We start from the raw sequence: 26166 nt of genomic DNA, 5'->3' as shown, positions 1-26166 counted from the left end.
CGGCCACCCGCGACGGCGGCCCCGCCCCCGCCCCGTCCCCATGGCAACGAGGAGGGGCGGGGGGCTACAAGGAGCGATGGGGCCGGGGGGGCCATAGGGAGTAATGGGGCCTGGGGGGGGCTATAGGGAGCGATGGGGCCGGAGGGGCCATAGGGAGTAATGGGGCCTGGGGGGGGCTATAGGGAGCGATGGGGCCGGAGGGGCCATGGGGAGCGATGGGGCCTGGGTGAGCCATAGGGAGCGATGGGGCCGGAGGGGCCATGGGGAGCGATGGGTCTGCCCCCCCTCCCAGTGCCCCCGCTTCCCCCCGCCCCGGTTCCCCGCTCTGTCCTGGCCCCGCCCGGGGGGGACACGTCGGGGCGGGGCCGGTTCCCCCCCCGCGCCGCGGCGGTGCCGCCCGCCGGCTCCGAGCATCCTCGGCAGCGCGACACCGGCACCGGCACCGGCACCGGCAGCGACACCGGCAGCGACACCGGCACCCCAAGGTCAGCGGGGAGCGAGGGGGCGCAGGGAAGTGCAATGCGGGGTGCAGGTGGGGGGGGGCTCCAAGGGGCAGGTTTGGGGGGGCAGGGAGATGGGCGGCTCCAGGGGGGCAGGTTTGGGGGGGCAGGTTTGGGGGTGCAGGCGGCTCTGGGGGGGCAGGTTTGGGGGGCGGGGGATGGGCGGCTCTGGGGGGCAGGTTTGGGGGGGGCAGGCACATTTGGAGGTGCAATGTGGAGCCTGGAAACGGGGGTGCAGGGGGGCAACGCAGGCAGGGTGGAGCCTGCAGGTTTGGGGTGTGCGAGGTGGGGCCTAGAAACGCGGCGCAACGCGGAGGCAGCGACCGCGGGGGCACGAGGTGGGGCTGGGAAACGCAGCGCCTGCGACGCAGGTGGGGTGCGGGGCGTGCACTGCGGAGCCCCGAGTGCGGGGGGCCGCGGATGCGGCGGGGGGGCGATGTGGGGCTGGCAAACGGGGGGCGCGTGAGGCGGGGCGGCACGGCGCAGCCCGGCAGTGCAGCGGGTGCGCGAGGTGGGGCGCGCGATGCAGGCGGGCTGGAGCCTGCAGCTTCGGGGGGTGCAGAGCCCGGAACCGCGGGGGGGGGGGCGAGGGGGGGCCTGGAAACGCGGGGTGCAGCGTGGGGCGTGCGACGCGGGCGGGGCAGAGCTGCACCCATGGGGAGGGTGAGGTGGGGCAGGCAAGGGGGGACTTGCAAGGATGGGGCGTGCGCGGCGCAGGGACCCCAAGCACAGGCTGCGAGGTGGGTTGTGCAGCGCAGAGCCTGCAGCTGTGGGTCGCACGCAGTGGGGCGCGCAGCACCAAGCTGGCACGTGCAGAGCGTGCAGCGGGGGGGACATGCAGCACTGCAGGCGTGGGCTGTGCAAGGGGGGACACACGCAGTGCAGGGCTTGCACGCCCACGGCATGTGACGGGGCGCAGCGCAGCACTCGCACAAACGTGGGGCGTGCGAGTGGGGGCCCTGCGGGGGGGCAAAGCCAGGGCCCGGCCCCAGTGCTTCCCCCCCGCCTGCCCCCCAGGGCCCCCATGAAGGGCGAGACCCCTGTGAACAGCACCATGAGCATCGGGCAGGCCCGCAAAATGGTGGAGCAGCTGAAGATCGAGGCCAGCATGTGCCGGATCAAGGTGAGCTGCGGGGGGGGGGGCGGCTTGGGGGGCGCCCCACGGCGGGGCCGGTGCTCACGGCCCCGCGCCCCAGGTCTCCAAGGCTGCCGCCGACCTGATGACGTACTGCGATGCGCACGCCTGCGAGGACCCGCTCATCACGCCCGTCCCCACCTCCGAAAACCCCTTCAGGGAGAAGAAGTTCTTCTGCGCCCTGCTCTGAGCTCCGCGGGGGCCCCCTGCACCCCACGGCGGGGGCCGGGGGCACGGCCGGGGGCTGCCCCACCTCCCGGGGGTCTTGCCCCACAGCCAGGGCCTGGCTGCCCCCATCCCCTTATCAAGCACAGGAGCAAAACAGTGGGAGATGCTGCTGGGGGCCGGCGTCAGCGCTCCTGGGGGGCGGCATGGGGCCCAGCCCCCCCCTTTGTCCCCCCCACAGCAGCAGGAGGCTCCACAGAGAAAATAAACCCTTGCTTTTATCACAAGATCTGTACAGTGAAAATGTGAGACGCAGAAATGCCCAGAGAGGAGGGTGCGGGGGGAGCAGGGGGCCCCATGGGGCGCGGGGCCGAGGCCCAGCCCTGGAGTGTGGGGCAGCCAGCAGCGGCAGGGGGGACGGGAGCGGCTCCTGGCGCCGTCCGGTCCCGTGGGACCCCTCAGAAGACCTTGATGATGGACTCGCGGAACTTGCCCACGCCGACCCACTTCACTGCGTGGGACACAGGGGTGAGAGGCGGCCAGGCTCGCCCCCAAAACCCAGCCCCAACCCCGCCCAGGGCGGCCCAGCCCCGGTGCTGCCCCTCTCCTGGACCCACCTGGCACCCCGAGGTGCTGCTCGACGAAGCGCACGTAGCCCTGGGCCTGGGGGGGCAGGTCTGCGAAGCCCCGGGCCTGCTCGGTGCTGCACTGCCAGCCGGGCAGCGTCTCGTAGCGCACCGACACGCGGTTCAGCAGCTCCTGGTTGGCTGCGGGGGGGGAGCGGGGCGGTGGGGGGCAGCCTGGGGGGCAGCCCCCCAGCCAGGCCCCCCCCCCCCACTGTGGGGAACGATCCCCGGCATCCAGAATCCCCCCCACCCCGTCCTCTCCCTGCTGCAGAGTGAAATGGGTGCCCCCTGCAGCCCCCTCACCTGGGAAGTAGGGAATGGGCTTCCCGTCCAGGCAGTACTCGACTCCGACTTTGATCTCAGGAAAGGTGTCCAGGATGTCGAGCTTGGTGAGGGCCAGGCTGCAGAGAGAGTCAGGGCGCGTCACCCGGCCGGAGCGGGCCGGGCACGCAGGGGCTGGGGGAGCAGGGAGGCCGGAGCAGGCACGGGGGGCTCTTACGCGCTGAAGCCATTGATCATGTGGGCGTATCGGACCAGCACCAGGTCCAGCCACCCGCAGCGGCGCTTCCGGCCCGTCGTCACCCCGAACTCCCGGCCCCGCGACTGGAGCAGCTCCCCAATCTCCTGCGGGGCCAGAGCCGAGCGTCACCCGCCGGCTCCCAGCGGGGCCCAGAACCCGGCGCCTCCGCCAGAGCCGCCGCCCGCCCCACTCACGTTGTCCTGCTCCGTGGGGAAGGTCCCCACGCCCACGCGGGTGGTGTAGGCCTTCACCACGCCGTAGACCTTCCCGATGTAGCGCGGCGGGACGCCCAGGCCAGTGCACACCCCTCCCACCGTGCAGTTGGAGGACGTCACAAACGGGTACGTTCCTGGGCGGACAGAGGGGACGTGGTGAGCGAGAGCAGGGCGGCACCCCAGCCCCGGGAGGCCCTGCACATACCGAAGTCGATGTCCAGCAAAGCAGCATTTGCCCCTTCCACCAGGATCTTCTTGGGGGGGCCGTGAAGCGCTTGGTGCATGAAATAAACCCCATCTTTCACCAGGGGACGGATCTTCTCAGCATAGACCTGGGATGGGGTGGGACAAGAGTCAGGCAGACACAGGGAGACCTGGGTCAAGGAGCAGAAGAGCTGTGGACCCCCAAGCCACCTTCAGCTGCTGCAGCTCAGCTTCTGTGTCGATGGTCAGGGCAGGGTATGTCGCCTTGTACTGCTGGGCCAGAGCCTCGAACCTGGAAGGGGCGTTCACGCGCAGTGAGGGCTGGAGGAAGCGCAGGCCGAACCTCACGCCCACCTTGCTCTGCAAGGGGACAGAAGGGTCCTCCCCACCCTGTTCTCCTCCCCACATAACCCCCAAATCCTCAGCACCAAAAGGGGAGCAGGGGCTGGTCTTACCCCTGGCAGGGCCCCCGATCCTCACTCACTTCTTGGAGAACTGCCCAAAGTCAGCCAGCAGGTCACAGATGCGCAGCCCCGTGCGGGAAGCCTTGGAGGCGTAGACAGGACCAATCCCCTTCTTGGTAGTGCCCAAGCTGTCAAGATATGCTAGGTTGGGGCAGCAGCATCTTTTCTCCTCCTACCACCACCAGGCCGGCCCCTGCTGCCGGGGGAAACACCGAAGAGGCGATCCCGGACACGCAGAGCCCGGACCACCCCTCTCCTGGCCGCTCCACGCACTCCCCTGAGCAGAGACACCCACCGACGCAGCACCACGTGCAGCCACAACCCCCTCGCTCACTTTTTACCATCCTGCTGCTGCCGTTGCTGCTCCTGGATCCCGTCCACGGCCTGGTGGAAGTCAAACACTGAGGGGAAGAGGAGAGAGCAGCGATTGGGGTGAGTGTGGGAGATCCCTAAACCCACCCCAGCCCTGCCAGCCCCTTCCCGCAGCCCCCAGCCCCCGCGCTCACCGATGTGGGCTCTGTCAGAGATCACGGTACGGGACTCCCAGCCCTCCAGGCCTGTGGGGAGAAAGGATGAGCGCACCACAGGGGCAGCGCATGCAGCTCCTGCACCCTCGCCCCGGGAGGGAGCGACCCACAGCGCGGCCCCCCACCTCTCTCCTGCAAGAGGAGACGCAAGAGGCTAGGCTCCCGCTGTCTCCTGGCTCGAGCCCACCACCTGCCTCTGCAGCGTCCCCCATGGCCCCCACAGGGCACAAGAGCCCCTGGCCTTGCCCCGCTGCGGAGAAGGGGCCTGTCACTCACCAGGTCCCTTCTTCAGGTTCTTCTCGGCCTCCTCAAAGAGTCCTGGTAAGTGGATGACAACTCCATTCCCTGCAGAGATGCAGGCAGCAGGTCACGGGGCAATGTGGGAGGCAGCAGGGGCCGCGGGCACGGCAGAGCCGGGGCTGGACCCCGAGGGATGTGGGGGGCCGTGGTACTGGACCCTGAGGTGCATAGGGGGCCAGACCCCGAGGGGCACGGGGGATGAGGGGCACGGGGGGCTGCTCACCGATGAAGGAGGTGGCGCGGCGGTTGAGGACGCCGCTGGGCAGCAGGTGGAAGTCATACTCGATGGCGTCCACCACCACGGTGTGCCCCGCGTTGTTCCCGCCCTGTAGGGTGGCAAGAGATGGGTAGGGGACTGGGGGGCTAGCCTGCCCCACAGCACCCTCCCCTGCCCAGCCTCACCACCACCTCCGGCCCCTGCACCCCACGCCGCAGCCCCATGGCTCCCCCGGCCGCACCCCAGACCTCGGCTCCCCGGGACGCCAAACACACCGGGCTGCCCCACAGCCCGTCCCACCAGGCGGGGAGACAGCAGGTCCTCCAGCCCCACACCCACCCCACCGGGCAGGGAGGCAGCAGGTCCTCCAGCCCCACCGGGCAGGGAGACACTAGCTCTTCCAGCCCCACACCCGCCCCACCGGGCAGGGAGGACCCACACGCGCCCGGCCCCCGCCCCACCTGGCAGCGGCACACGAGGTCGGCGTCCATGGCCAGCAGATCCACCACCTTGCCCTTGCCCTCGTCGCCCCACTGCGCGCCCAGAACCACAGTCAGGCGGTTCCCGGCCTCGGGCTCCACCGCCGCCCGCGCCCGCTTCGCCCCGGGCCTGTCCCCGTCGCGGTCCCCGTCGTGGTCCCGGTCCCCATCGCCCTCCCCGCCGCCACCGTTCCGCAGCCCCCGGCGCGGCCCCGCGCCCGCCGGCCCGGCCATGTGCGCCCGCCGCCCCGCGCGCTCGCGCCCAACATGGCGGCGCCCGCGCCGGCTTCGTCCCGCGCCCTGCCCACTACCGCCATGGCGCCCGCCCCGCGCCTGCGCGCCGCGCCAACTGCCCCAAGATGGCGCCCCCTGGGCCGCCCCCCCAAAATGGCCGCGCGCCGGGCGGCCTCCCCGCCAGCCTCCAAAATGGCGGTGCCCGGCGGGCGCTTCCCTGCCAGGAGACAAAATGGCGGCGCTGGGGGTTGGGGGGAAACAAGGGCTGAGACCCGACAGCCGCTATGTCACCTCCCGGGTCTCCACGGCCACGCTGACCCCTCCCCCATGGCACTGCCGCCATGGCAACGGCCACCACATCACCTCCCCAGGCAGGGGACCACCGCACTGGGACGAGGCCCCACAGGCACCAACATGGCAGCACCACCACCACCCCACCCATCTCACCATGGCAACAGCCCATGCCACGGGCCACCCCGGCCCCGCAGCCATCACAGGCCCTCGTGGGCATCGCCAGGCCCCGGGACCTGTCCCCACGGCCATCACCAGCCCCTGCAGCCATCATTGGCCTCCGCGACCTGTCCCTGCAGCCATCACCGGTCCCTGTGGCCATTGCCAGCCCTCGTGGCCACTGCCGGGCCCCAGGCCCCGTCCCCACAGCCATCGCTGGCCCCTGTGGCCATCGCCGGCCCCCTCGGCGCCCCCAGAGAGACACACAGAGCCAGGGAGGCAGCGCGGCAAGCGCGGGAGGTGAAGTCAAGCGAATGGTTATTTATTCTAAAAATGGAAGCTATCGCCTACATTTGCCAGAGCCCGAAGGGAAGGTACAGGTGTAAACAACCACACAGTTACATGTTCAATGGCAAAACCCTTTTACTGGCCACTGCGAAACGCTTACAGTTCGTAAAAACACGGACAGCCTCCGCGGGGCTCCCCCACGCTCGCCCTCTACAGCAACTAAGACATACAATCATGAAACACTAAACAGGTCTAGAACAGGCTGCAGTTCCTCAGTTACCATTTAATAAGTTTTTTTTTTTTAAGTTTTTTTTTTATTTAACAAAAAAAATGTGCAGAAAAAAGACACCTACCGAAGTCGCTAAGATCTCTTGGTCTGACAGACAACGCTGTGGCAGTTCTAGTTTATCCCCAGAAAAAAATTTTTTTATTTCATTTTTGTTTTATTTAAAAAGGACTATATAGCTTCAAAAGTTATTTCTGTTAACTGTGACAGCCCCCCTTCCCCTCCCTTCCCACCGCCTCCCGAAGTGGTTCCCGCGCTCGGCGCCGGCCCTCGGCTGCCCACCCACCCCGGCGCCCAGGGCCGGGGCAGCGGCAGAGGGGCCGGGGCCGCTCCCGGCCGACAGCGCGGCCCCACCGCCGGTTAAAAAACCCACCGAGCATCGGACACCCCGGCAACTGCGCAGCTCCCGCTCTGCCTCTCCCCCGCCCCGGGGGCCCCCGCAGTCCCCACCTCAAGAGTCATTTGTCACTAGTGGCCTGAAGCGTTGAAAATAGCGGTTTGCTTTGTTATAAAAACGGTCACACACTCGCACACGTCCAGATACACGCAGCGGCCGGAGGCAGGCGAGCCCCGGCATGCCCCGTGACAGTGCCCGGGTGGGAGGTGGGGGCATGGGGGCACTAGAGCCAGGGGATGATTAAAAAAAAAAAGATCCAATTTAAAAGCGAAAATTAAAAGTGTTTGAATTTCAAACAATGAATCACACGAGGAGCAGGTGGAGAAGGTGGGGTATCCGGGCCCTGAGGGAGCGGGACCGGTGCCCAGCCGAGCCCCGGGAACAACACGCTTCCGCTTCCCGCAGGCGGCCGCCGCTTCCTGGGAAACGGTCCGCGCTACGTGGGGAGCGGGAGGAAAAGCAAATCGAAGCTAAAGAGACCGACACCAAGGATCCTCGCTGGAGGAGAGGTGCCTCCCTCCTGCCCCGGTTAACCCCCTGCCCGTCACTGCCATGCTGGTGCACGTGGATGCCCTGCGAAGCGGCTGCCCTCCCGCCCGACCCACAGAGCCCCCCAACAGCTTTCTAGCACCGGAGCACCCGAAGCCGAGGGGTCAGTCTCCTTCGGCTCCCCACGTAGGCCCCCTCTGCCCCAGGATCAGTGTCAGAAACTCAACACTACACCCACCCACCCACCCACCCCCCCGCAGCAACGGGGAGGGCACAATGCACACACACACTCGCCCGCTTCAGGCCGGTTCACTACCACACTCAGTCGCCTTCCTGTGTTTCCTATATACACGCCCTAGCGGTTTATCAAAACCCCGGGGCACATGGAGAAGCATGCCCGCTTCGTACGGTATAAAATTGTCGCTATTCTCAGCACTATCTCCTCACAGGTGAAGGTTACACACTGCACGGGTCGCCTATATACACATGACGCTCTAATGAAGAAAAGATCCTGCAGAAACCCTGAGAAATGTTCCTTCTCTTCCACTAAAGAGGACAGACAACTATACAGAGATGATTCAGCACCCGGCCTAGCCAGCCAGCCTTGGAGGGACCCACTGTCTCACCAACGCGGTCAGCTTCGGCCAGGGAAGAACGAGAATTTAGGGACTGGCAAACCAAATTCCTGCGCTTCCTTCTGCCAAAAAAAGAAACAAACAACAAAAAGACGAGGTCCCAATTCCACTTACAAGCTTTCAGGGAAATTTAATAGCGAGTGGGAGGGTGAAGCAAGCTGTGCGGCTTAAACTGCAGCTTCTGGCCCAGCACATTACATCCTGCAACCTCTCCAGGACAAGCCAAACACAGGGACATCCAATCCTTGGATTCTGCTGAGGCGGAAACAATCTCTTCTCCACCCACGTCTGATCAGAGCCCCCCAAAAACACACATGCACACACACGCGCACGCCACCCCTCACCCCAAAGACAGATCGGCAAAGGATTACCTGGAAGGAAATTAGATGTTGCAAGTGAAGGATTAGAGTCAACAGTTAATATCGCCTGCCCACCCCAGCGCAGCCCACCCCCCCAGGACGCCGGCCCCTCCATCCTCGCTTGTCTGCACCTCCCCGGTTCTTACATGTTCAGTTCCCATCATTGAGCGCGTCTTGCAAACCCTGCTCCTCCCTGTCCGGCTGCCAGTCCAGCTGCTCTAGGATGTTGTTAAAGGGTACGTAGTTCTCCTGCCCAATCACAGGGTACAGGACACGCAGCGCTAAGTGCTGCTCTCTCTGCGCAAACATTTTGATTACAAATATCTAACTAGGTTTGAAATGTTTTATAGAATAAGACAATATTCTTTTCAACAAACTTTAAAAAAAAATTTACAGTTTCTTTTTTTTCCTCCCCCCTCCCCCCGCCGCTGCTCTCCCCCCAACAGCCCTGTTTCCATTGGTTGTGTTTTGGGAAGTGGCAGACACCTCCACAAGATTCAGCTGCTTGGCTGAAGGGTGCAGACGGCTGGGATTTCACCGGTACCCTTGGTATCCGTAGTAGTTCCTGTAGTATCGGTCTCTGTCTTGGTAGTAGTTCTGCCACTGGAAGGAGAGAGAAGCAGGTTATGATTAACAGGGTGCTCTGCTGGAAGGAAAAAAACAAAACGACACGCAGTCCTAGCACTGCGCACCCACCACCTCTCCCCCCAGCATCCTAGAGCCAGAAGTCCTGCCCTGGCCCTCCTACTAGCAGCTGCTAGCGCAAGGAGAAGTGCAGCAAGCAGTCAGGCTCACTGCTGACACGGGACATGGCGCAGGAACCACACAGCGCCCAGGAAGGAACAACCACGGTACAAGGCGGTGGCAAGGCATGCTGACGAACTAGGCAAGGGGCTGCACTTGAGAGCCGTTACCTCCCGGTTGTACTGCCTGTAGTAATCTCGGTATCTGTTGTACTCATAGTCGCGTCCATAGAATCTGTCGTAGTCCCCTCTGTATCGGTCGTAGAAGTTGCGGTAACCCTGCAAAGACGGGAGCGGTCACTCCGGCGCACAGAGAACATATGCCGCCTAAGAGCTGGGCCCAGGGCACGCAGAGCCGGAGGGGACATTGCACTGCGCAGTGGTTTGCTTTGAGTGACAAAGTCCCTCACGCGCTGACCTAAGAACCAGACCTGACATGAGCCAGGCATCCCGAGAGCTGGCTCTTCCCTGTAGAGCAGAGTTCATGGGCATTTAGGGACCCATATTCCCCTTCCCAGCCCCCCCTCCACTTTAGCGCGAAGTTGGCCAAGGGAACCACACGCTTGGCATAAAAAACAGGGCTTTGCACTCACTCCTCGGTTTCCAGGCTGTCCCCAGTACTGCTGCTGTCCGTAGACTCGATTGTCGTAACCTCGGCGCTGCCCACCAACTGCAAAAGAAAACAGGCCGAGTGTCAGAGCGCTGCCCAGCACAAACGCCAGCCAGTGCTGGCACAGCTTCCGAGCGGTCTGGTGACCCTGCAGTCCCCCAGAGGCAGATGCTGGCAAGCACGCAGCAAGGGCAGAGATCGGAAGAGCAGACTCTTCTGCAGCTGGACCAAGGCCGCATCCCGCCTGCAACGTGACGAAATGCAGGGAACCCCAGCATCAAGTAATTTACTTCAACGGCTCCCTAGGGAAAGGAGAGAGCAGGCCTGCAAAGGAGGAGCACAGCATGGGAGCACCAGCCGGCACAAAGGGAAGGAGCATATTAATGGAACAGCTCCATATGGGAAAGAGGTGGTGAGCACAACTGATGCTACAACTAGACACTACTTTGTGTGGGTACAGACCTAAAGGAAGTAAAAGACAGCTAAGTCGGCTTGTCAGGGAGAATTATCAATGAAGTACAAAAGAACCACGGGGTGATCCTTAAGCATGAAAGGGAAGGGACACTGGGACAGGACTTGAATCCAACCAATGCAGTGGGCAAAGCCATCTCCAAGCAGCAAGACACAGAACAGAGGCAAGCGTTTGCATCGGGTGGCAGCAGCTGAAAAGACTAACCCACACACAAGCCACGGAGGACATAAGGGCCTGAGAGAAAGGGAAAACTGGAGTGGGAGGAGGGAGAGTGCTGCCAGCTGGTGGCACTGAGCCCACACCTAGAGACTCAGTCCTCCTCCCCAGTGCCAGCAAGGAGGAAGATCCCAATATGGGACTGTGCCAAAAGCAGCCACGGTAACCCCAAACCAGGCAGCCGCCCTCCCCAGTGCCACAGAGCCTCACCATAGCCCTGACCGCGGTTGCGGTTCTGGCGGTTACGCTTGTTGCGGTTATTGCGACGGTTTGCCCGTTTCTCAGAAGGGGGGAGCAATTTTCTGGCTTCCTCCTTGTATTTGGTGACCAGAGGCTGGGCCTCCTCCTTCGTGAGCTCTCCGTAGATGACTTCGTCCAAGTAGTCGTTCTTCTCTGGCAGAGAGTAGTTAGCTGCAGCGAAATTGAAAAGAGAAAGTCCTTGATGCAACAGCTGCTTTTCTCCGTTTCCCACACAAAGCCCGTGCCCGTGCCCAACCGCCTTTGCTGCTGCTGAGCCTGAGGGCAGAGCCAGCCAGTTTCACAGGCAGGCAGTGCCTGCAAGCCCACCTTTCATTTCCAGCATCACTGACTCAGGGACATCCTCCCCTTCAGCCTCTTTCCTCAACTCCAGCCTCTTCTTCCAGTCTTCTTCGTTGGGAACAATCACAACCACCTTGCGGGAGAAACCCTTGAAGGCAAGCAGCTTCCGTCGCTGCCCAGAGTTGTACACGTTACACTGACAGAAGGAAAGAAACGGGTTTTAGCGATACAAGGCCTGGTGATGGACCCAGGCAGGGGCTGCCTCTGCATGTCCCCACACACAAAGACCGTGTCCGTGGCTGGCCTCTGGCAGGGCTGGTCACACAGTCCCCGGGGGCTGTGAGAATACCTGGTCGAGAATGAAGTTTCTTTTGGCTCTGGGAGCAATCTGAACCAGCTTGCTAAGGCACTGAGCAGCTTGCTGGATTAACAGGTCTCTGCTCTTGGCATCCATCTCTTCAACCTCTGGGCCTTTCGTCTGCCACAAAGAAAAGCAGAGATGAATCGGTGAGAGATGCTTCAAAAAAACCACAAAACAAAATACCGCACGCTCACCCTTCGCTAGCTCCAGAACCCCTAGGAAGGTCTGTCTAGCACTGTTCCTGCAGGGAGGCCGTTCAGAGCAGAACTGCTGCTTTGCCTCCTGCTTTCTCCCTTCCCAGCTTAGAGGGTGAAACCTGCAGCTTGAGGTCCCTGACAACTTTAAAAGCAGAAGGAAATCCCCCCCTTCTGGTTCTCGAAGCCAAGGAGCCCAGCCTGGTGCCTTCGCTACAGCACCAGGCAGTCAGCTGCACTTCCAAACAGAGCTTGGTTAGGCAGCCACTGCTTTTTCGATGCCCAGCCAGGCTGCCCCATTCTGGGGGGGTCCCTGGGGGTAGTGAGCACTTACTCTCATTTGGTGTAGAACAGTCTCTGTTCCCAAGATGTTGTATCGCTTCTCTCGGTTCTCCTCAGTGTGTTTTTGTGCCCACTGGGTCTTCCCCGACCCTGGCAGCCCAACCATCAGCAGCACCTTAGGGAAAGTAACAGACAGAGGTGAGATGAGAGGCAGAGCAGCTCCGTGGAGCGCAGCAGCCAGCCCGCGAGACCATGAAGCGTGGCCACAGGCCGGCAGGTCAGGCACGCTGCTCGGCAGACGCGCGGCACCACAGCTCAACCCGGGCCGCGGAACCTGCTGAGGGGCTCTCCAAGCATTCCCACCAGGCAGCGGGGCAGAAAGCAGCATCTTACCTCACACTCCTCTGTGGTTTTGGGGGGAAGCGGGGTGCGCACTCGGTCCTCGACTGGGACAGCATGAATGAACACGTAATCTTCAGGAACGGGAAAGAAGGGCTCTTCCTTCTGACCGAAGTTCAGTTCGACCACGCAGTTTTTGCACAGCACATGAGGCAGGAGGGCTCTGTCAGCGAGGGATTCCTTGCTGATCTGAAAGGCCACCCCCATGTCCTCCCCGTTCTTGGAGAAGGACAGCTCCACCATCTCTTCGTTCTCAAAGTTCTACATAGCAAAGAACATAAGGCATTTGTTGCTGGAGAGCCCTTGCAGTCTCCTCCTGCACCCTCTCTCCATTGGGGTTTTCCATCAGCTATTTCCTTGTTACATTCCCTTTCCTTTCCCTCTCCCCTAGATATCCACCCCAGTTTTCGTCTACTGCACTTACAGCAAAGCAGCCAATCACATCATTCTCCCCAAAGGGTTGGCCAAACTCCTCAAACTGCCCATTTTCGGCCTTCAGCCCTCGTCCATCGTAGCCATAAGAAAACTCATCCTCCCCTATGAGAGGACAGCAGGCGTTAGACACAGGTCTCCACACGCTACAAGAGCAGTACAGAGCTATTCACGGACCTGCACTTTGCAGCTTTGTCACGTCTCTGAGCTCACAAGTGACGTGACAAGAAAGAGAGCTCCATTACCTAGCTGTGAGTGAGAGAAATCCACAGACCATCCAACACGAAAGAGGGGGACCTCCGTACTGCCCTCCTTCACAGGGAGATACTGTGTCACCTGTAGAGACCAGAAAGTGGTTGGTCAGTTGATCAGCTGCAGACGGGAAAGTCAGGATACAGCCAACAGTTCAGCTGTTACTATCAGACACCAATGCAGCTTTCTAAACCTGTTCCATAGGAAATCAGCTGGGTGGACAGTTTAGCACAGACCACATAAGGATGATAAGCATCCAAACTGCAATAAAACAGTCATATATTCTCGCAAAGTACCAGAAGGGAGCAGTTGCATGTCATTTTCCCCCTAGATTTAGGGCAGGACTCCTGTGACCCCCTCCAAGATACAGGGAGAACCTGTGTCAACAACCCCAATACTTTACACCTGTAATTTGTTCTCCTCACATATGCGCAGACTCAAAGAATAGCACAATCCAGGCCACTTAGGCCATATTAAGTCTGGCTCTTGACTTCCGCAGAAACAGACCCAATGCTACCCCTGATTGCAAGCAAATTGGTTGTTTCCGGGAGTCTCCTTTCACCCTGTATTTCCACTCTTCCCTCATCTCCGTGCTGCCAATACCAAGTATTCTTGTTTCCCGATCTGCAGCAGCTTCAAACACACCACCTCACAGACTGAAACCCCATCAGGCGCCAGAGATACAAGAGAACTTCTATCCCGGTGACCAACCCCTACCACAGGCAGTCACCCCACCTTCGCCTCGAAGCAGACTTTCCCCTTGGTGACTCCATGAGTGCTCCTTGCTCCAGACCAAAGGGAAGGGAATTTCTCAAAGAAGAGAGGCTGCCCCCCGTAGCGATCTTTGCTGGCTTTAAAGTGGAGGTCAGAAGTATCTGTCAATGAAGAGATCAGTTTAGACTAAACCTACATACACCCAGAGGGAAGCCAAACAGTCCATTTTTTGAACTTTCCTAATCAGTTAATATTGTTCTCTGTTACAGCTATTGGCTGGCTTTGAGGACAACACAACTTTATTCTACAGACACTACATTTGCCCATACACCCCAAAGCATGCCTTGGGTTACCCCAAAGAACACTAGCAATTTAACACAGAGCAGCAGAACAGTTTCACACAAACTCAGTCCTCTGGTGGCTTGTAGCAACAGAAGAACTGTACGCGCTCAGCCACCGTGACAACTGTTTCCTCCGAGCTACGCCATTTATAAACACATCCCAACTTTACATGAGTAAATTCAGGTCTATATTCCGCATACACACATGTGTCCAGGATGACAACAGTTTCATCATCCTCTCCTTCTCTCGGTTCTTCTTCTGGTGGTGGGGGAGACTTGGACCTATACAATTAGGAAAAGGAAAAACAAAATGTGAGGCAATGCATGCAGAACTGAGAGCACTGAGAATACAGTCAACAGCAGACTGTAAAAAAATAATAAAAAAAAGACCTGCTGCCTTCAAACAGCAAACCCACCTCTGTTACATCCCCATATTTCTGGCAGGTTTATTTAACCAAGCCATCAGATCAAATGAGCTGATTATCTATCATCTGGAACAGAATCTGGACTTACAAAGAGAAAAGGGCAAAGGATTTGCCTTCTACTCACCGACTGTTGTAAGCCTCCTCTCGGAATTCATAATAAGCACGTCCATGCTCATCTTTTTCATCGCGTTGTCTCTTAACTCCTCTTCGCTCTCCGTCGGAGCCTGCTGGTTTTGACTTGTCATCTTCATCTGCTGAGAGAGGCAAAAAAAGCATCAGCATCTTTTACTGACTCAAAGTGGCAAGATCTACAGAATTCATCATCAAAGTCCTGTAACTTCCACCTGCCTCACATACCCCCTTCTTGGAGTGAAACACATCCACAGAGCACCAGCACCTTGCAGCTTCCATAAAGATCAATTATTCCACTTTAAAAAGTAAGGTCTTCAACTTAAGTGACCGATATGCTAAGATCGGCACAGCCAAGAGTTTGTAACACAGACTCTTCCCTTTTCAGACTCTTCACTGTGCACACACGACACTTCAGTTGAATTGTCTTTGCCATTCTCCTCTCTACAATCGTTTTCCCTTTTGTTCATGAGGATCTTCCACAACACAACTTGGAAGAACTCCACATTTCAAAAGTAGAATGTAATGCTATATAAACTAACACTGCCAGGGGTATCCAGGAGCAGATGAACCTGAAACCCTCTGCAACTTTATTTTAAAGCTGGTTAGCCTTGAAGGCAACAGCTGTTCCAGTATCTCTGATCAATAATGCAGATACATACTAGAAACCATTAATATTTTTTGAAGAAAAGAATTTTACATTTAGATTTTCACCAAACACAACAAAACTTGAGTTCAATGTCCACTAGTTAAAAAATAACAGTGAAGCCAAAAGCACTAGCAGGGCAAAGAATTAATTAAGCACTCAACAGCAATATCCCATGCTTCTCTTGTAAGCCCTGAGCCAGCAGAGAAAAGCAAAATCTCTCAATTTTTGCATTATTTGACAAATACAAGAGAATATCATCATCCAACTTTTCAATTGTTATGTGCAGGTTCTATATTTTCCTTCTTTTCCAAGGCTCGGAAGCAGGAAACTTTTAGTCCTGGAACTAGTGGTATTCCAGCAAGTACTTTCGCTTTAGCCTCAGTTAAATCAATGGGCACGTAGCAGCAAAAGAAATCATGCCTGCAAGTCAGCTTTGCAGCCACACGTGCATGTTTTCTAAAAACAAAAACAAAAGCCCCAAAGCCTCCAAAATAAAAAGAAATACTGTTGTAACAATACTAGGTATCTTCTCGAAAGGGAGTTTGTTATTTTAGTAAGTCATAAAAACAAAACAGTCATAAAAAGAAGACAGATTATGTCACACTTTCTGAGCAAGTACTTTCATTTACCATTTGTATTTGACATTGCATGACTTCCTAAAGACCAAAACAGAGGGAACCAATGATAATAAATTATTTTTTTGTAAACAAGCATCTGCAGCAAACTTCACGCTGAACTTTTTACTGCTTGTTGTTAGAAGCAATTTCTTTTCCAAACAGCAACGACCTGTTCGCTGCAGATATCCAAGAACAATTTATGAGTGTTTTCCCTTGTAATACTTCTCAACTCGGCATCACGTAAGGCGAACTGTTTCCTATTTTCGTTCTGACTCACTGAAACGAGCAACTCACTCAGAGGGAGCTGCACTGGCACCTAGAAGTGTTTTCAATTTCAACACCGATCTCTGTTTCACAGTTTCTAAGGGACACAATAAAGAGCAAAGCCACAAAGCCTTGGGAATCACCTGGGGCCATGGCACGTTTAATGGATTCTCAGCGACCACCCCCCAAATCAGCCTGCGTAGGGGGAAGGGAAAGGGCTCTGGACACTCTGGGAGACGTCCATGGGGGAAAAGGACTCAGGCTGGAAACAACCCCCACACACCAGGGGCAGACGCAAGCTTTGTGGGGCAAGGCTGCCTTAGTGGGCACCCCTATACGAGACATAAAGATAAAACTAGTTGGACTCGCAACATATATGGGTACGTGAGCAGAACAAAGCAGACCCCGACCACATATGGGGAACTTGCAGACTAGAAACAAGTTAGGCCTCCAAAACGCTCAGGGCATCTAGGCTAGACTGAGGGACACGTGCAGACCTAGGTATGTGTAGGAGACGGGGGCTTATGCAGGCAACGCAAGAGATTTAGCGTGAAGCCCAGAGAAAGGCATGGAGGAAGAGATTAGAAACATAACGTGCGAGAAGGTGCAAGGCTGTGCTAACGCGGTGCAAGGATGCAGAGCGTGTGGAAGTCAGACTTAGTACGAGGGTCATGCAAGAGGTCCTCCATGCACAGGGCTCTGGAAAACAAGGCGGAGAGACGTGACAAAGACAACCCACGGATCAGAGAGAGGCCCTAGACACCCAGGCCAGGCAGCAGGTTAGTGCGGGCAGGAGGAGTCCCAGCCATGCGGGCACAGGGGAGGCAGAGATCAGACGGAGCAGTGCAGGCAAGGGGGGCCCTGGGATGAAAAAGGCAGAACTCGGATAAAGCGGTGCAGAAAGGAGGGTCCCGGGCTGGGGGGGGGGGGGGGGGGAGGCGGGCGGGCGGGGGTCCCACCCGGGGGCGCGGAGGAGGATCCTCACCAGCCTGCGCGCCTTCCTCCTTGGCCTCGGCAGCTGCGGCCTCATCGCCGCTGGGCCCTTCCTCCTGCGGCCTCTCGGCGCCGTTCACGCCGCTGCCCTCGGGGCCTTCGGGCTCCGGCTCGGGCTCCGGCTCCGCCTCGGGCTGCTCCTGGGGCTGCGGCTGCGGCTGCTCTGCCGCCACAGCCGCCGCCGCCGCCGCCTCCTCCTCCTCCTCCTCTTCCTCCTCCTCTGGGGGGCCGGACTGGGCCGCCTCCGCCTCGTCGGGGGCCGCCGCCGCCGCTCCCGCCGCCGCCGCCGCCTCCTCCTCGTCAGCCAGCAGTGCTTCCTCGTCCTCTTCCTCCTCCTCCTCCTCCTCCTCTTCCTCCTCCTCCTCCTCCTCTTCGTCGTCGCCGCCGCCGGGGTGGTGGTGGTGCGCGGCGGGGCCGCCGGCCGGGCCCGCTTCGCCGGCGCAGGCCCCAGGCCCGGCCGCGCCGCCTTCCTCAGGCCCGGCCGCCAGCATCTCGGCGTCCAGGGCCTCCTGGAGCCGCTGCGCCAGCTCCACCTTGAGGCCGCGCGAATCCAGGCCGCGGCGGCCCAGCTCGGCCCGCAGCTCGGTCACCTTCAGCCGCTTCACGTCCATGGCGACGGCGGGGCGGGGGAGGGGAAGCGGAAGCGACGGCGCGCGTGAGGCGGCGGCGCCGAGGCCGAGCGGCGCGGCGCGGCGCGGGGGGGGGTCGGGCGGAGGGAGAAGGGGGGGGAAGCGAGGGGGCGGGAGGGAAGGGGCGGCGCCTGCGGGACGGGCCCGCGGACGGAGCGCGGAGCCGGGAGCGCGGCGAGCCGAGCGCCGTGGGCCCTGCCCTCCCCTCAGCCTGCCTCTCCGCCTGCCGCCCTCCCGCGCCGCTACTGCGCCTGCGCCGCCGCCCCGCCGCGCCGAGCCGCCGCCTCGCGACGCCCCCGGCCGCCGCCTGCGCCTGCGCACTGCGCGCCGCGCAGCCGCACTGCGCCTGCGCGCGCCCGCCCGCCTGCCGCCGCGCACGCGCGCGCCAACGGCCGCCTCCCCCCCTCCCGCGCCGCTACTTCCGAGGGCGGCTGGCGGGCCGGGGGCAGGGCCCGGCCGCGGCAGGGGGCGGCTCCGCCCGCCGCAAGGCACCGTTATTTTGTGGATTTGTTTATTTCTCGGCTCCCACTTTCCCCCCTGCGCAACCCCCCCCGCCCCCGGACTCCCGCCAGTGCGCACGCGCACCCCTGGCGCGTCGCGCTCGGCGCTACGGCGCGTGCGCTGAGCGGCAGCGCGCCTGCGCCGTCGCCACCGCCCCATTACGTCGCCCCGTTGTGCCCCCAGCGCATGCGTAATGCCCGTTTCCCCTCCCCCCGCCCAACGCGCGGACGCCGTCAGCTCCACCGACGTGCGCAACGGCCCGCTCGCGCGGCTCGTCAGCCCCCGCCCGCCCGGGCTCGCCGCGCCGATTTTCCCATTGGCCTCGCTCCGCCCTATCTCAAGGCAGCGAGGGCACGGCCGGCTCTATTCCGCCTAGCGACCAGGAAAAGCTGCCTTCTTATTGGGTGGGCGGTGCGTGAAGCACGCCGTGCTCCTTTCCCCCTCGCTTCCCGCCTGAGGGGGCGCGGCGGCCATTTTGTCGCGGCTGCTGGGGCGAGAGCGGCGCGTGAGGGGCCGAGGCCGCCGCGCTTCTGCCGTCCCGGGCAGGGGCCCTCGGTAGCTGGGCTGGTGGAGGGCTGGGAGCGAAGTGACCCTGCCAGAGTAATGCCCGGAGCCCTGCGCGAATCGGGCTCAAACCTTGTCTGTGATGCACTCCAGTTTAAATACAAATGGCCATTTTACTTGGAATTGACTAAAACTGTGGACGCTGTCGTATTTAGGAGCAGGACCCTTATTATTGTGAGCTTTAGATGTGGCTGTTGATGGACATTTGTATATTAAAATTAGGGAGAACTCAAACGCATTTTATTAGCTTGGTTTCAATCCAGTTTAGGTCAAACCAGGACAGTTTCCTTGTGGAGGGAAAGGCATACTCTTTTTAGTCCCAAAACTTAAAAGTGGCTTAATGACAGAAAATCCGTCGATGTCGCAGCTGGGTGCACTCAGGCTGGAAATAACATTAACTGTTGGGAGTTACCATCACCCAGGGACACAGTTGGCCTTTTGCCCCGGCTGCAAGAGTGAAGCAAGATGCCGATCCCGTCTCCCGAATTGCAGGAGAAAGCCCCTGGGGATGGTATTTTAATTGGTCAATGGCAACGTGTCTTTTGCATCTGTTTTGCTTTTTATGTCAACCAAGGTGACACAAAGCATTTAAGCAACTCAGATTTATTGATTTCCTATCCCAAGAGAAGCAAACAAGCTGCACTAAGAGCAAGAAATACTGCTCGAGGACTGAGTAACAGCAGACACCGGCAGACGGACATGGGGAAAAGCAGGACCAGATGGCTGGTGTCACTGGCAAGCTGCTGCCTGGCTGGACGCAGCGAGGTGGTGCTTCCTTTTGGCCATTCCTGGCCAAAAAACAGGCAGAAAGACACTAACTCTCAGCGTGAAGCCACAACACGTGGCACCACCACTTACGGCAGTGGTTATTCACCTCCCTTGTAAAACACCTTTTGAGTTCAGTTATCAGTTTCGGCCACCAAGCCTCACTTAGCTTTTTTCCGCAAGATTATACAGCCCTAGCATTTTCTGCCTGGGAAGGTACTAGTGCCACGTAATCAATTTACCTCTTGCCCTTGCTCTGATAAGATAAGTAACTTTAAGTTTTCCAGGCTCTGGCTGCTAGCCCTTCCCTCCTCCAGTCACTCCAAGGCTCTTCCATGTGCTTTCCTGCAGCCCTTTGGAGGTGCGGGATGGTATGCACTAAGCCCCTATTGCTCTCCTGCTTTTTAAACTAGTGTTATATTGGGGATGGAGCAGGAGAAAATAAGCTCCTATTTTATTTATTTATTTTAAGGTGGAAGCCTGTGAAATTGATTAACTCCGAGACGTGAGATTACACAGAGCAAAGATAACCCAGGAACAAAGAAAGGAAAGGAGCAGAGGAAAATACAAGCCAGGTATCAGGGCAGTATGCGAGGAAGGGAAAGAGAGCCCTCGTTCCCAGAAGCTAGACCAAGCACCAGTGCAGGTGACAAATGAGCCGCTCATCTCTGTGGGGATCCCGTAAGTTGTCTTCCACAGCCTTTCAAATCAGCAGTGTTGCAGCAGATTAATCCTGTTATTTATATGTTTTTTGGGGGGGTTGCCTTTATTTTACAATGCCACAATCACCTTTCTGCCTCCCAGGATTTGGCTTCCACCACCTCTGTTGGCACAAACAAAGCAGAAAACAGATTGCAAGAAATGGACCGAGCACAATACGAGCCCACACCTGGCAGCACCGTGCCCGGTGGCCTCGGGCCTGCACGCACGGACACCGGCATGCTGGACCCGCTCAGCAGCGCCTCAACACACGCTCGCCACTGGCAACAGCCTCTCGCCAATAAAAGAACGTTCACAAAAAAAGTCACGTGTCTCACATAGGTGTTTAGTTGTATACAGAATGTGGCTCTCTCTTATACTTTAATATTTTTTCAAAGAACAAAAATATAAGCACTGATAGGGATGTTTAATTTATGATGTTGCTGCATGATGGAAAACACTTTAAGTGGGTTTTCCTGGCCCTTCAGCTGAAGGTCACCATCCTGAGGCATTCACCAATGTTTTGTGCATTGGAGAAACCTGAGGGATGCTGAGAAGTGGGAGATACCATCTTTATGTCACTTAGAGCAGGGACAGCAGTGTCAGCTGCTGAACATCCTTTTTGTAGCAGTGCAACACAGAAAGATACATATCGGGGGGGGGTAAAAAAAACAGGCTATTCACCTGCTTGATATAAGTGGCCAGCTACTTGTTTTTTTTATTATTATTTTTAATCAGCAAATCTAAAGCTGTTACGATTTTGTTGGTTGTTTGTTTTTTGAGATGTTACCCCCCCCCCCCCCGGTGCCCTGGGGCACAGAATTAGTGGGAAGAGAAAAAAAATACTAAAGTACATTAGGACTAATAGCAAACCTTCTGCCACAGGTTTTCAAGTCCAGCTCTTAGAGGCTGGGCTGAGCCCTGGCATAAAAGCAGATTAGCAAACATCTGCCGCTGGCAGCTTTTGGCACCTTTCTGCAAAACAGGGTGCGAGGGCCGGAAGGGGACAAGCTGGGGGCTCCCGGGGGGCCGGGACGCACCGGACACCCCCGGCCCGCGGCGGGGGGGGGCTCCCGGGGGGCCGGGACGCACCGGACACCCCCGGCCCGCGGCGGGGGGGCGGGCTCCCAGGCCCCAGCGCAAGCGGCTGCTGCTCCCGGTCACATGGTGCCTGTTCCCCGCCTGCATTTCCAGGTCAGGCCGCGCAGGAAGCAGCATGAAACCCGGCAGCTGCTGAGCGGCAGCGGCGCCGCTGCCCCATGGCCACAGCGGCGCAGGTACCGGCCGGGGAGGGGGGCGCTGGGGCCTCTCCCGGGAGGTCGCTCCCGGGCACAGCCCCACTCCAGGCCCCTCCGCAGCCGGAGCCGCTGGAGCAGCGCCTGCAGCAGGCCCAGCGCTACAAGGAGGAGGGCAACGGCTGCTACCAGGCGGGGCGGCCGCGGGAGGCGGCCGGGCGCTACCACCGGGCGCTGCTGCAGCTCCGCGGGCTGGAGCCCCGGCTGCCGCCGCCGCTGCGGGCCCTTGGCGCCCGGCCGCGGCCCCCCGCAACGCCCCAGCAAGAGGCGGCACTGCGCCGCATCCAGACCGACTGCTACAACAACCTGGCGGGTGAGCGGGGACGGGGCGGCGGGAGCGGGGCGCGCGGAAGCCCTCGCTGACGCCTGCCCGCAGCCTGCCTGCTGCGCATGGAGCCCGTCAACTACGAGCGGGTGAAGGAGTACAGCCTGAAGGTGCTGGAGCAGCAGCCCCGCAACGCCAAGGCCCTGTACCGCGCCGGCGTCGCCGCCTACCACCTGCGCGACTACGAGCAGGCGCAGCGCTGCCTGGCCCAGGCGGCCCTGCTGCAGCCACGAGGTGAGCGGCGGCACGGAGGGAGGCAGTGGCGGGGGGCCCCGGCTCACCCCCTGCCCTCCCCTCCGCAGACGCCGGCGTGAAGCGCTACCTGGAGCTGGCGGAGTCGCAGCTGAGCGCCCACCGCCAGAAGGAGAAGCAGCTCTACGCCAGCATGTTCGGGTAGAGGCGGCCGGGACGCCGCCGCGGTTCTCCGGGACAGGGCTGCGCCTCCCGCCATGCCCATTCCCACGGCGGCTCAGCATCCCAGCCCTGCCCGGCCTCCCGAGCGCGTGCTCCCGTCCCGGCCCCGCGCCCCCGGGAAGACACGGGCAGCCCCTGCCGCCGGCTCGGCACGGAGGCCCGTTTTTCCCCACCGCTGTCCCAGCGGTTGCTGGATGCACGAGCGAGCGTCCCTCGGTCCCATCGTCAGCCGCTGCCTCCTCCTCCTGCTTTAAGCAAACAGATCCCCGGAGAGCAGCCAGGCTGTTTGCTCTCCCCCATCCCTGCCCCTTGGCCGCGGGCAGGTATTGCGCCCGTGCACCGTCCCCTCCTCCAGCCGCACGCTGCCCTGGGGCCCGGCGGAAGCCCGGGCAAGCCGCAGCCACGAGCCTGGCTCTGCTTCGCCGAGTGCCTGCGCCAAAGGGCAGCGGCCGAGGCCTCCACGCTCAGCGCACGGACTCAAGGTTTCCTGTAAATAAACGGAGCCAGAGCCTCCTGTCACGGCGTTTAATGCTTGCCTCGCCGAGAGCGGTCAGGACCCGCCGGGGGCACCGTGGAGCCTGACAGCTCCCCGGGCTCGTCCCACGCCACTGCGGGGACGTTCGAACCCCCAGCACCACGTGCGGAGGATGAGGCGCCCAGCGCAGGAGAGCGGAGGCCGGGACGGCAGCCCGTGCCACGAGCGGAGCCCAAGGGGCAACGTCACCTTGCGCCGCCACCGCCTCGGAGCCCCAGGGGCCGGAAGGAGCGGCTCACCATCCGCTTCAGCTCCTTGAAGGAGCAGGCCCGGCGCAGCCGCAAGCCAGCAGGGCCCGGCACGGCCGCACCACGGGGTGGGAGGACGCAGCCGGGGAGCTGGCGCCCGGCGTCCACCTCGCCGCGGAAGCAGGAGTCCGTGGAGAAGGCGAGGTGGCAGCCGAGCCGGGCAGGGCAGGGCTTGGCGCCCTCCCACCAGCCAGAGATCTCCAGCACCGAGGCCCATTTGTGCCGCCCGGGGGCCTCAGGTCCTGGCGCTGCCACGCAGACGTTCACCTCGGAGCTGCAGCGGGCGCCCTGCTCATGGGGCTGGCGGCGGAGGGTGATCCGGCGCAGGAGCCCCCGGGGACCGAGCCAGCTCTTCTCCGCACCCTCCGACGCCTTCACCAGCTCCCGGGAAGCGTGCTTCCCGCAGTACAGCCTCTCCCGGTCAGCGTGGTCCCCTCCCCGGGGGGGAGCCAGGAGCCCCAGCGCCCTGGCCGGCCCTTCCGGCAAGAGCGGCTCTGGGAGGGAGCCTGCTGCAAGCTCCCCGGACTGGACGGAGCCCACGGAGGAGGCGGCAGAGCTGCACCTGCCTGGCAGCTCCAGGCTGGTGGGGTCGCGCACGCCCTCGGGATACTCTGCGGAGCGGAGATAGGAGCAGGTGGAGATGCGCCTGCGGATCTTCCAGCCCGCCAGTGGCCCCACGCCTGGTGGGGAGCTGCAGACAGAGGAGAGCGACTGGCTCTTCTGCTGGCCCGAGAGGCGCCCGGGCTCGGGGCGGCCGCTGGCCGCGCGGCACTTGTGCTGCAGCACCAGCGCAGAGATATAGCGGTCCAGCCGGGCCCGGCACTGCTCCGCCGAGAGCGCCGGGGCGCGCCGGGGCACGCTGGCCGGCAGGGCGGCCGGTGGTGAGGCTGGCCGCTCCCGGTGGGGCGGGCCAGTGAAGAGGGGGCTCTGCAGGGCCACGGCGTGCAAGGGGCTGGGGTAGCGGTAGATCTCGCTGGTGCTGCGGGACACGAGGTCGCGCTCGTAGGGTGGCCGCTGCGGGCAGGCGTCCCCCAGGCTCCGGACCAACTCCAGGTCACCTGTGGGGAGAAGGGGAGCGGGTGACGCCGAGCCACCGGTGGCATCATGGATGGGGGCACCAGCCCCCCCCAGCTTGGACACCGCCCCCGACTCACCAGTGGAGCCGGGGCGCCGGGCGCCCGCCAGGGACCGCAGCCGCAGGTGGAGGAGGCACGCGGCGGCCTCGTCAGCCGAGCGCGGGCGGGAGCGGGCCGGGGAGCCGGGGCCCTCGCTGCGCACCGAGGGGCATGAGTCCGACAGCGAGCCCAGCTCGTAGAAGCCTGTTCGGGCAAGCAGAGGGTGAGCGCAGGCCACCAGCCCCGGGCGGGTGCTGGGGGCGGGCGCTGGGCCTACCTGAACTGGGCCGGGAGTCGGTGTCGGCCAGCGTAGCCGTCTCGGGGGTGACGGTCTCCATGGCCCCGGGGGGCGGCAGCTCTGGCTTGGCGGGGTCCCCCAGCAGGTCCTCAGAGCGGCTCCGGTGCAGCTTCCGCGGGGGCAGCTCCCCGTCCTGCGGGGAAACACAGCCCGCGGTCACCGCGGCAGCAGCTCCCGGCCCCCAGCTGCCGCGGGACCCAGCGCGGCGCCTCACCGGGCGGCCGAGGGCGCCGCGCACCGCGCCGCGCTGCGCCGCCCGCAGCAGCTCCAGCTCGCGCAGCCCCGCCAGCCCGGCCCGCAGCCGCTCGCCCAGGCGGCCGCGCTCGGGGCCGCTGCACCGGGACATGGCGACGGCAGCGCCGAGCCGCGCACAAAGGGGCCGCTTTTACACGGGTCTCAGGGGGGCGGGCCGCCGCGGGCCGCCGCGGGATTGGCTGCCGGGCGTGGGCCACGCCCCGCGGGGCGGGGCGAGCGGTGACCCAGGGCCGAGCCCCCGCGGACCCGCGGATGCCCCGGCGAGAGCGGCAGCGCCCGGGGGCCGCGGCCCGGGACCCACCGCGCTCCGGCCAGTGGAGCCCGAACTCTCGGCAGTCGTGCATGTGCGCCACTCGGCTCTGTCTTTGACCAGCAGCAGGATCCTCCCGGCTGGGAGGGGCACCGTTCCCGGAGGCACTGCAATACCGGGACGATGCGCGGAGCGGAGGGAGCAAGCTCCGGGTCCAACTCCCGCGACCAAAAATCCGTTTAATATAAAGTCCTCTCATCGAGGACGTATCAGATATTAAACTGATAAGAACAGATACTACACTTGATCTTAGCCAAAAGGCCGAGAAGCGATGCACCACCCACCCCGCCGCGCGCCCCGCACCGCGCGCCCGGCACTCCCAACCCACGCGCACCCGACACCGCCTCCCGCCGACACCGCCCGCCGCCCCGGCGCCGAGCCCCGCGCGCCCCGACCCGAGCCACCCGCGGCCGCGCCCGGTACCGGCCGGCGCGGCGCCGCTGCGGGCCCGGTGGGGCCTCCCGGCAGCCCCTTCGGCTGTGTAGGTGGCTAATCTGCATGCCCCGCCCTCCCCGCTGCCCACGCCCCGCCCCCTGTCCCTGCCGCGCCGCTGCTATTTGCATACGCCCCGCCCCTCGCTTCGCAGACGCCCCGCCCCGCCCGTCCCGCTCCCGGCGGTGTTTCCCATGCCCCGCCCTCATCTGCATATCCCCGCCCAGCGTTCTACATTCGCCCCGCCCCCTGCCCTCGCTGTGGGCCGTCCCGATTGGCGCCCCGACCTCGATTTGCATACGACCCGCCCCCGATTTGCTGCCGGCCCCGGCTCGGCCGCACCGAGCCCGGGCGCAGGCTGCATCCGCCCGGCGCCAGCGGGGAGGGAGGGAGGGACACGGCAGAGCCGGCGCTGCCGCCCCAGCGACACGGGGCAGGAGGCGCCTGGCGGAGAGTTAAGGCACGGACTCCCGATGCGGGCGAGTCAGGAGACCCTTTATCGAGGCCCCACACGTACACTTCTACCCCTGTAGATTCTTCAGGCGCAGCCTTCGCACTTGCGATTCGCTGATGACCGCTGGCCATGCGTCTAGCTCTAGCCTGCAGTTGGGTGAAGCTACAGGGACACGCGGCACACGGGCTGCATGAGTGGGACGCT

The 26166-nt window shown here is 61.7% G+C and overlaps 5 protein-coding genes, 1 long non-coding RNA gene and 1 other non-coding gene across 11 annotated transcripts; 3 read left to right on the top strand and 4 right to left on the bottom strand.

The window, feature by feature from the left end:
* Positions 1–51: 51 nt before the first annotated feature.
* Positions 52–2087, top strand: GNG3 (G protein subunit gamma 3). 2 transcript variants are annotated; one of them, XM_064503270.1, is made up of 3 exons: positions 52–485; positions 1518–1623; positions 1697–2087. In XM_064503270.1, exons 1-3 carry the CDS (start codon positions 244–246, stop codon positions 1823–1825), a joined length of 477 nt encoding a protein of 158 aa, XP_064359340.1. In that variant the 5' UTR covers positions 52–243; the 3' UTR covers positions 1826–2087. The 2 variants fall into 2 exon arrangements, with proteins under 2 accessions (XP_064359340.1, XP_064359341.1); XM_064503271.1 differs by lacking the exon at positions 52–485 and adding an exon at positions 832–871.
* On the bottom strand, positions 2061–5654 carry LOC112994877 (adenylosuccinate synthetase isozyme 2-like). The gene is made up of 13 exons (XM_026119498.2): positions 5335–5654; positions 4880–4982; positions 4633–4701; positions 4336–4386; positions 4164–4230; positions 3850–3957; positions 3576–3657; positions 3367–3493; positions 3141–3295; positions 2926–3050; positions 2730–2827; positions 2418–2567; positions 2061–2311 (listed from the first exon to the last, which is right to left on the bottom strand). Exons 1-13 carry the CDS (start codon positions 5584–5586, stop codon positions 2259–2261), a joined length of 1440 nt encoding a protein of 479 aa, XP_025975283.2. The 5' UTR covers positions 5587–5654; the 3' UTR covers positions 2061–2258.
* Positions 5655–6337: 683 nt separating this feature from the next.
* Positions 6338–18018, bottom strand: HNRNPUL2 (heterogeneous nuclear ribonucleoprotein U like 2). Of its 2 annotated transcripts, none has more exons than XM_064503223.1 (14): positions 17116–18018; positions 14596–14722; positions 14252–14328; positions 13727–13866; positions 12985–13075; positions 12732–12844; positions 12302–12568; positions 11961–12083; positions 11421–11549; positions 11099–11267; positions 10742–10942; positions 9827–9903; positions 9405–9512; positions 6338–9093 (listed from the first exon to the last, which is right to left on the bottom strand). In XM_064503223.1, exons 1-14 carry the CDS (start codon positions 17732–17734, stop codon positions 9025–9027), a joined length of 2310 nt encoding a protein of 769 aa, XP_064359293.1. In that variant the 5' UTR covers positions 17735–18018; the 3' UTR covers positions 6338–9024. The 2 variants fall into 2 exon arrangements, with proteins under 2 accessions (XP_064359293.1, XP_064359292.1); XM_064503222.1 differs by having other exon boundaries at positions 14596–14725; positions 17116–18017.
* Positions 18019–18673: 655 nt separating this feature from the next.
* Positions 18674–20633, top strand: LOC135325316 (uncharacterized). The gene is made up of 3 exons (XR_010386395.1): positions 18674–19953; positions 20055–20263; positions 20387–20633. It is a non-coding gene; the product is annotated as an uncharacterized LOC135325316 (long non-coding RNA).
* A 769-nt stretch (positions 20634–21402) lies between these two features.
* Positions 21403–22834, top strand: TTC9C (tetratricopeptide repeat domain 9C). 2 transcript variants are annotated; one of them, XM_064503267.1, is made up of 4 exons: positions 21403–21558; positions 21640–21889; positions 21953–22135; positions 22204–22834. In XM_064503267.1, exons 1-4 carry the CDS (start codon positions 21541–21543, stop codon positions 22296–22298), a joined length of 546 nt encoding a protein of 181 aa, XP_064359337.1. In that variant the 5' UTR covers positions 21403–21540; the 3' UTR covers positions 22299–22834. The 2 variants fall into 2 exon arrangements, with proteins under 2 accessions (XP_064359337.1, XP_064359336.1); XM_064503266.1 differs by having other exon boundaries at positions 21418–21889.
* On the bottom strand, positions 22827–25350 carry LOC112994890 (dapper homolog 2-like). 2 transcript variants are annotated; one of them, XM_064503239.1, is made up of 4 exons: positions 25068–25350; positions 24491–24644; positions 24253–24417; positions 22827–24156 (listed from the first exon to the last, which is right to left on the bottom strand). In XM_064503239.1, exons 2-4 carry the CDS (start codon positions 24549–24551, stop codon positions 23036–23038), a joined length of 1347 nt encoding a protein of 448 aa, XP_064359309.1. In that variant the 5' UTR covers positions 24552–24644; positions 25068–25350; the 3' UTR covers positions 22827–23035. The 2 variants fall into 2 exon arrangements, with proteins under 2 accessions (XP_064359309.1, XP_064359308.1); XM_064503238.1 differs by lacking the exon at positions 25068–25350 and adding an exon at positions 24726–24916.
* Positions 25159–25349, bottom strand: LOC135325323 (U2 spliceosomal RNA). The gene has a single exon (XR_010386400.1). It is a non-coding gene; the product is annotated as a U2 spliceosomal RNA (small nuclear RNA).
* Positions 25351–26166: the final 816 nt, after the last annotated feature.

The sequence above is a fragment of the Dromaius novaehollandiae genome, chromosome 35 (genome assembly GCF_036370855.1).
Source record: "Dromaius novaehollandiae isolate bDroNov1 chromosome 35, bDroNov1.hap1, whole genome shotgun sequence".
Taxonomy (NCBI): domain Eukaryota; kingdom Metazoa; phylum Chordata; class Aves; order Casuariiformes; family Dromaiidae; genus Dromaius; species Dromaius novaehollandiae.
This window is presented reverse-complemented; position numbering and strand designations above follow the sequence as displayed.

Coding starts and splice junctions, on each gene's coding strand:
- GNG3 (XM_064503270.1), top strand. CDS start 244: ATGGGGCCGGAGGGGCCATGGGGAGCGATGGGTCTGCCCCCCCTCCCA. Junction 486..1,517: donor AGCGACACCGGCACCCCAAG/GTCAGCGGGGAG, acceptor CCTGCCCCCCAG/GGCCCCCATGAAGGGCGAGA. Junction 1,624..1,696: donor CCAGCATGTGCCGGATCAAG/GTGAGCTGCGGG, acceptor CCCGCGCCCCAG/GTCTCCAAGGCTGCCGCCGA.
- LOC112994877 (XM_026119498.2), bottom strand. CDS start 5,586: ATGGCCGGGCCGGCGGGCGCGGGGCCGCGCCGGGGGCTGCGGAACGGT. Junction 3,051..3,140: donor TCCCCACGGAGCAGGACAAC/GTGAGTGGGGCG, acceptor CTGGCCCCGCAG/GAGATTGGGGAGCTGCTCCA. Junction 2,568..2,729: donor GCCCATTCCCTACTTCCCAG/GTGAGGGGGCTG, acceptor CCCCCCCCGCAG/CCAACCAGGAGCTGCTGAAC.
- HNRNPUL2 (XM_064503222.1), bottom strand. CDS start 17,734: ATGGACGTGAAGCGGCTGAAGGTGACCGAGCTGCGGGCCGAGCTGGGC. Junction 13,076..13,726: donor AAGTCTGCTTCGAGGCGAAG/GTGGGGTGACTG, acceptor TGGTCTCTACAG/GTGACACAGTATCTCCCTGT. Junction 12,569..12,731: donor ATGTGATTGGCTGCTTTGCT/GTAAGTGCAGTA, acceptor TTTGCTATGTAG/AACTTTGAGAACGAAGAGAT.
- TTC9C (XM_064503266.1), top strand. CDS start 21,541: ATGGCCACAGCGGCGCAGGTACCGGCCGGGGAGGGGGGCGCTGGGGCC. Junction 21,890..21,952: donor CTGCTACAACAACCTGGCGG/GTGAGCGGGGAC, acceptor GCCTGCCCGCAG/CCTGCCTGCTGCGCATGGAG. Junction 22,136..22,203: donor GGCCCTGCTGCAGCCACGAG/GTGAGCGGCGGC, acceptor TCCCCTCCGCAG/ACGCCGGCGTGAAGCGCTAC.
- LOC112994890 (XM_064503238.1), bottom strand. CDS start 24,857: ATGTCCCGGTGCAGCGGCCCCGAGCGCGGCCGCCTGGGCGAGCGGCTG. Junction 24,418..24,490: donor CGACTCCCGGCCCAGTTCAG/GTAGGCCCAGCG, acceptor TTGCCCGAACAG/GCTTCTACGAGCTGGGCTCG. Junction 24,157..24,252: donor CCGGCGCCCCGGCTCCACTG/GTGAGTCGGGGG, acceptor TTCTCCCCACAG/GTGACCTGGAGTTGGTCCGG.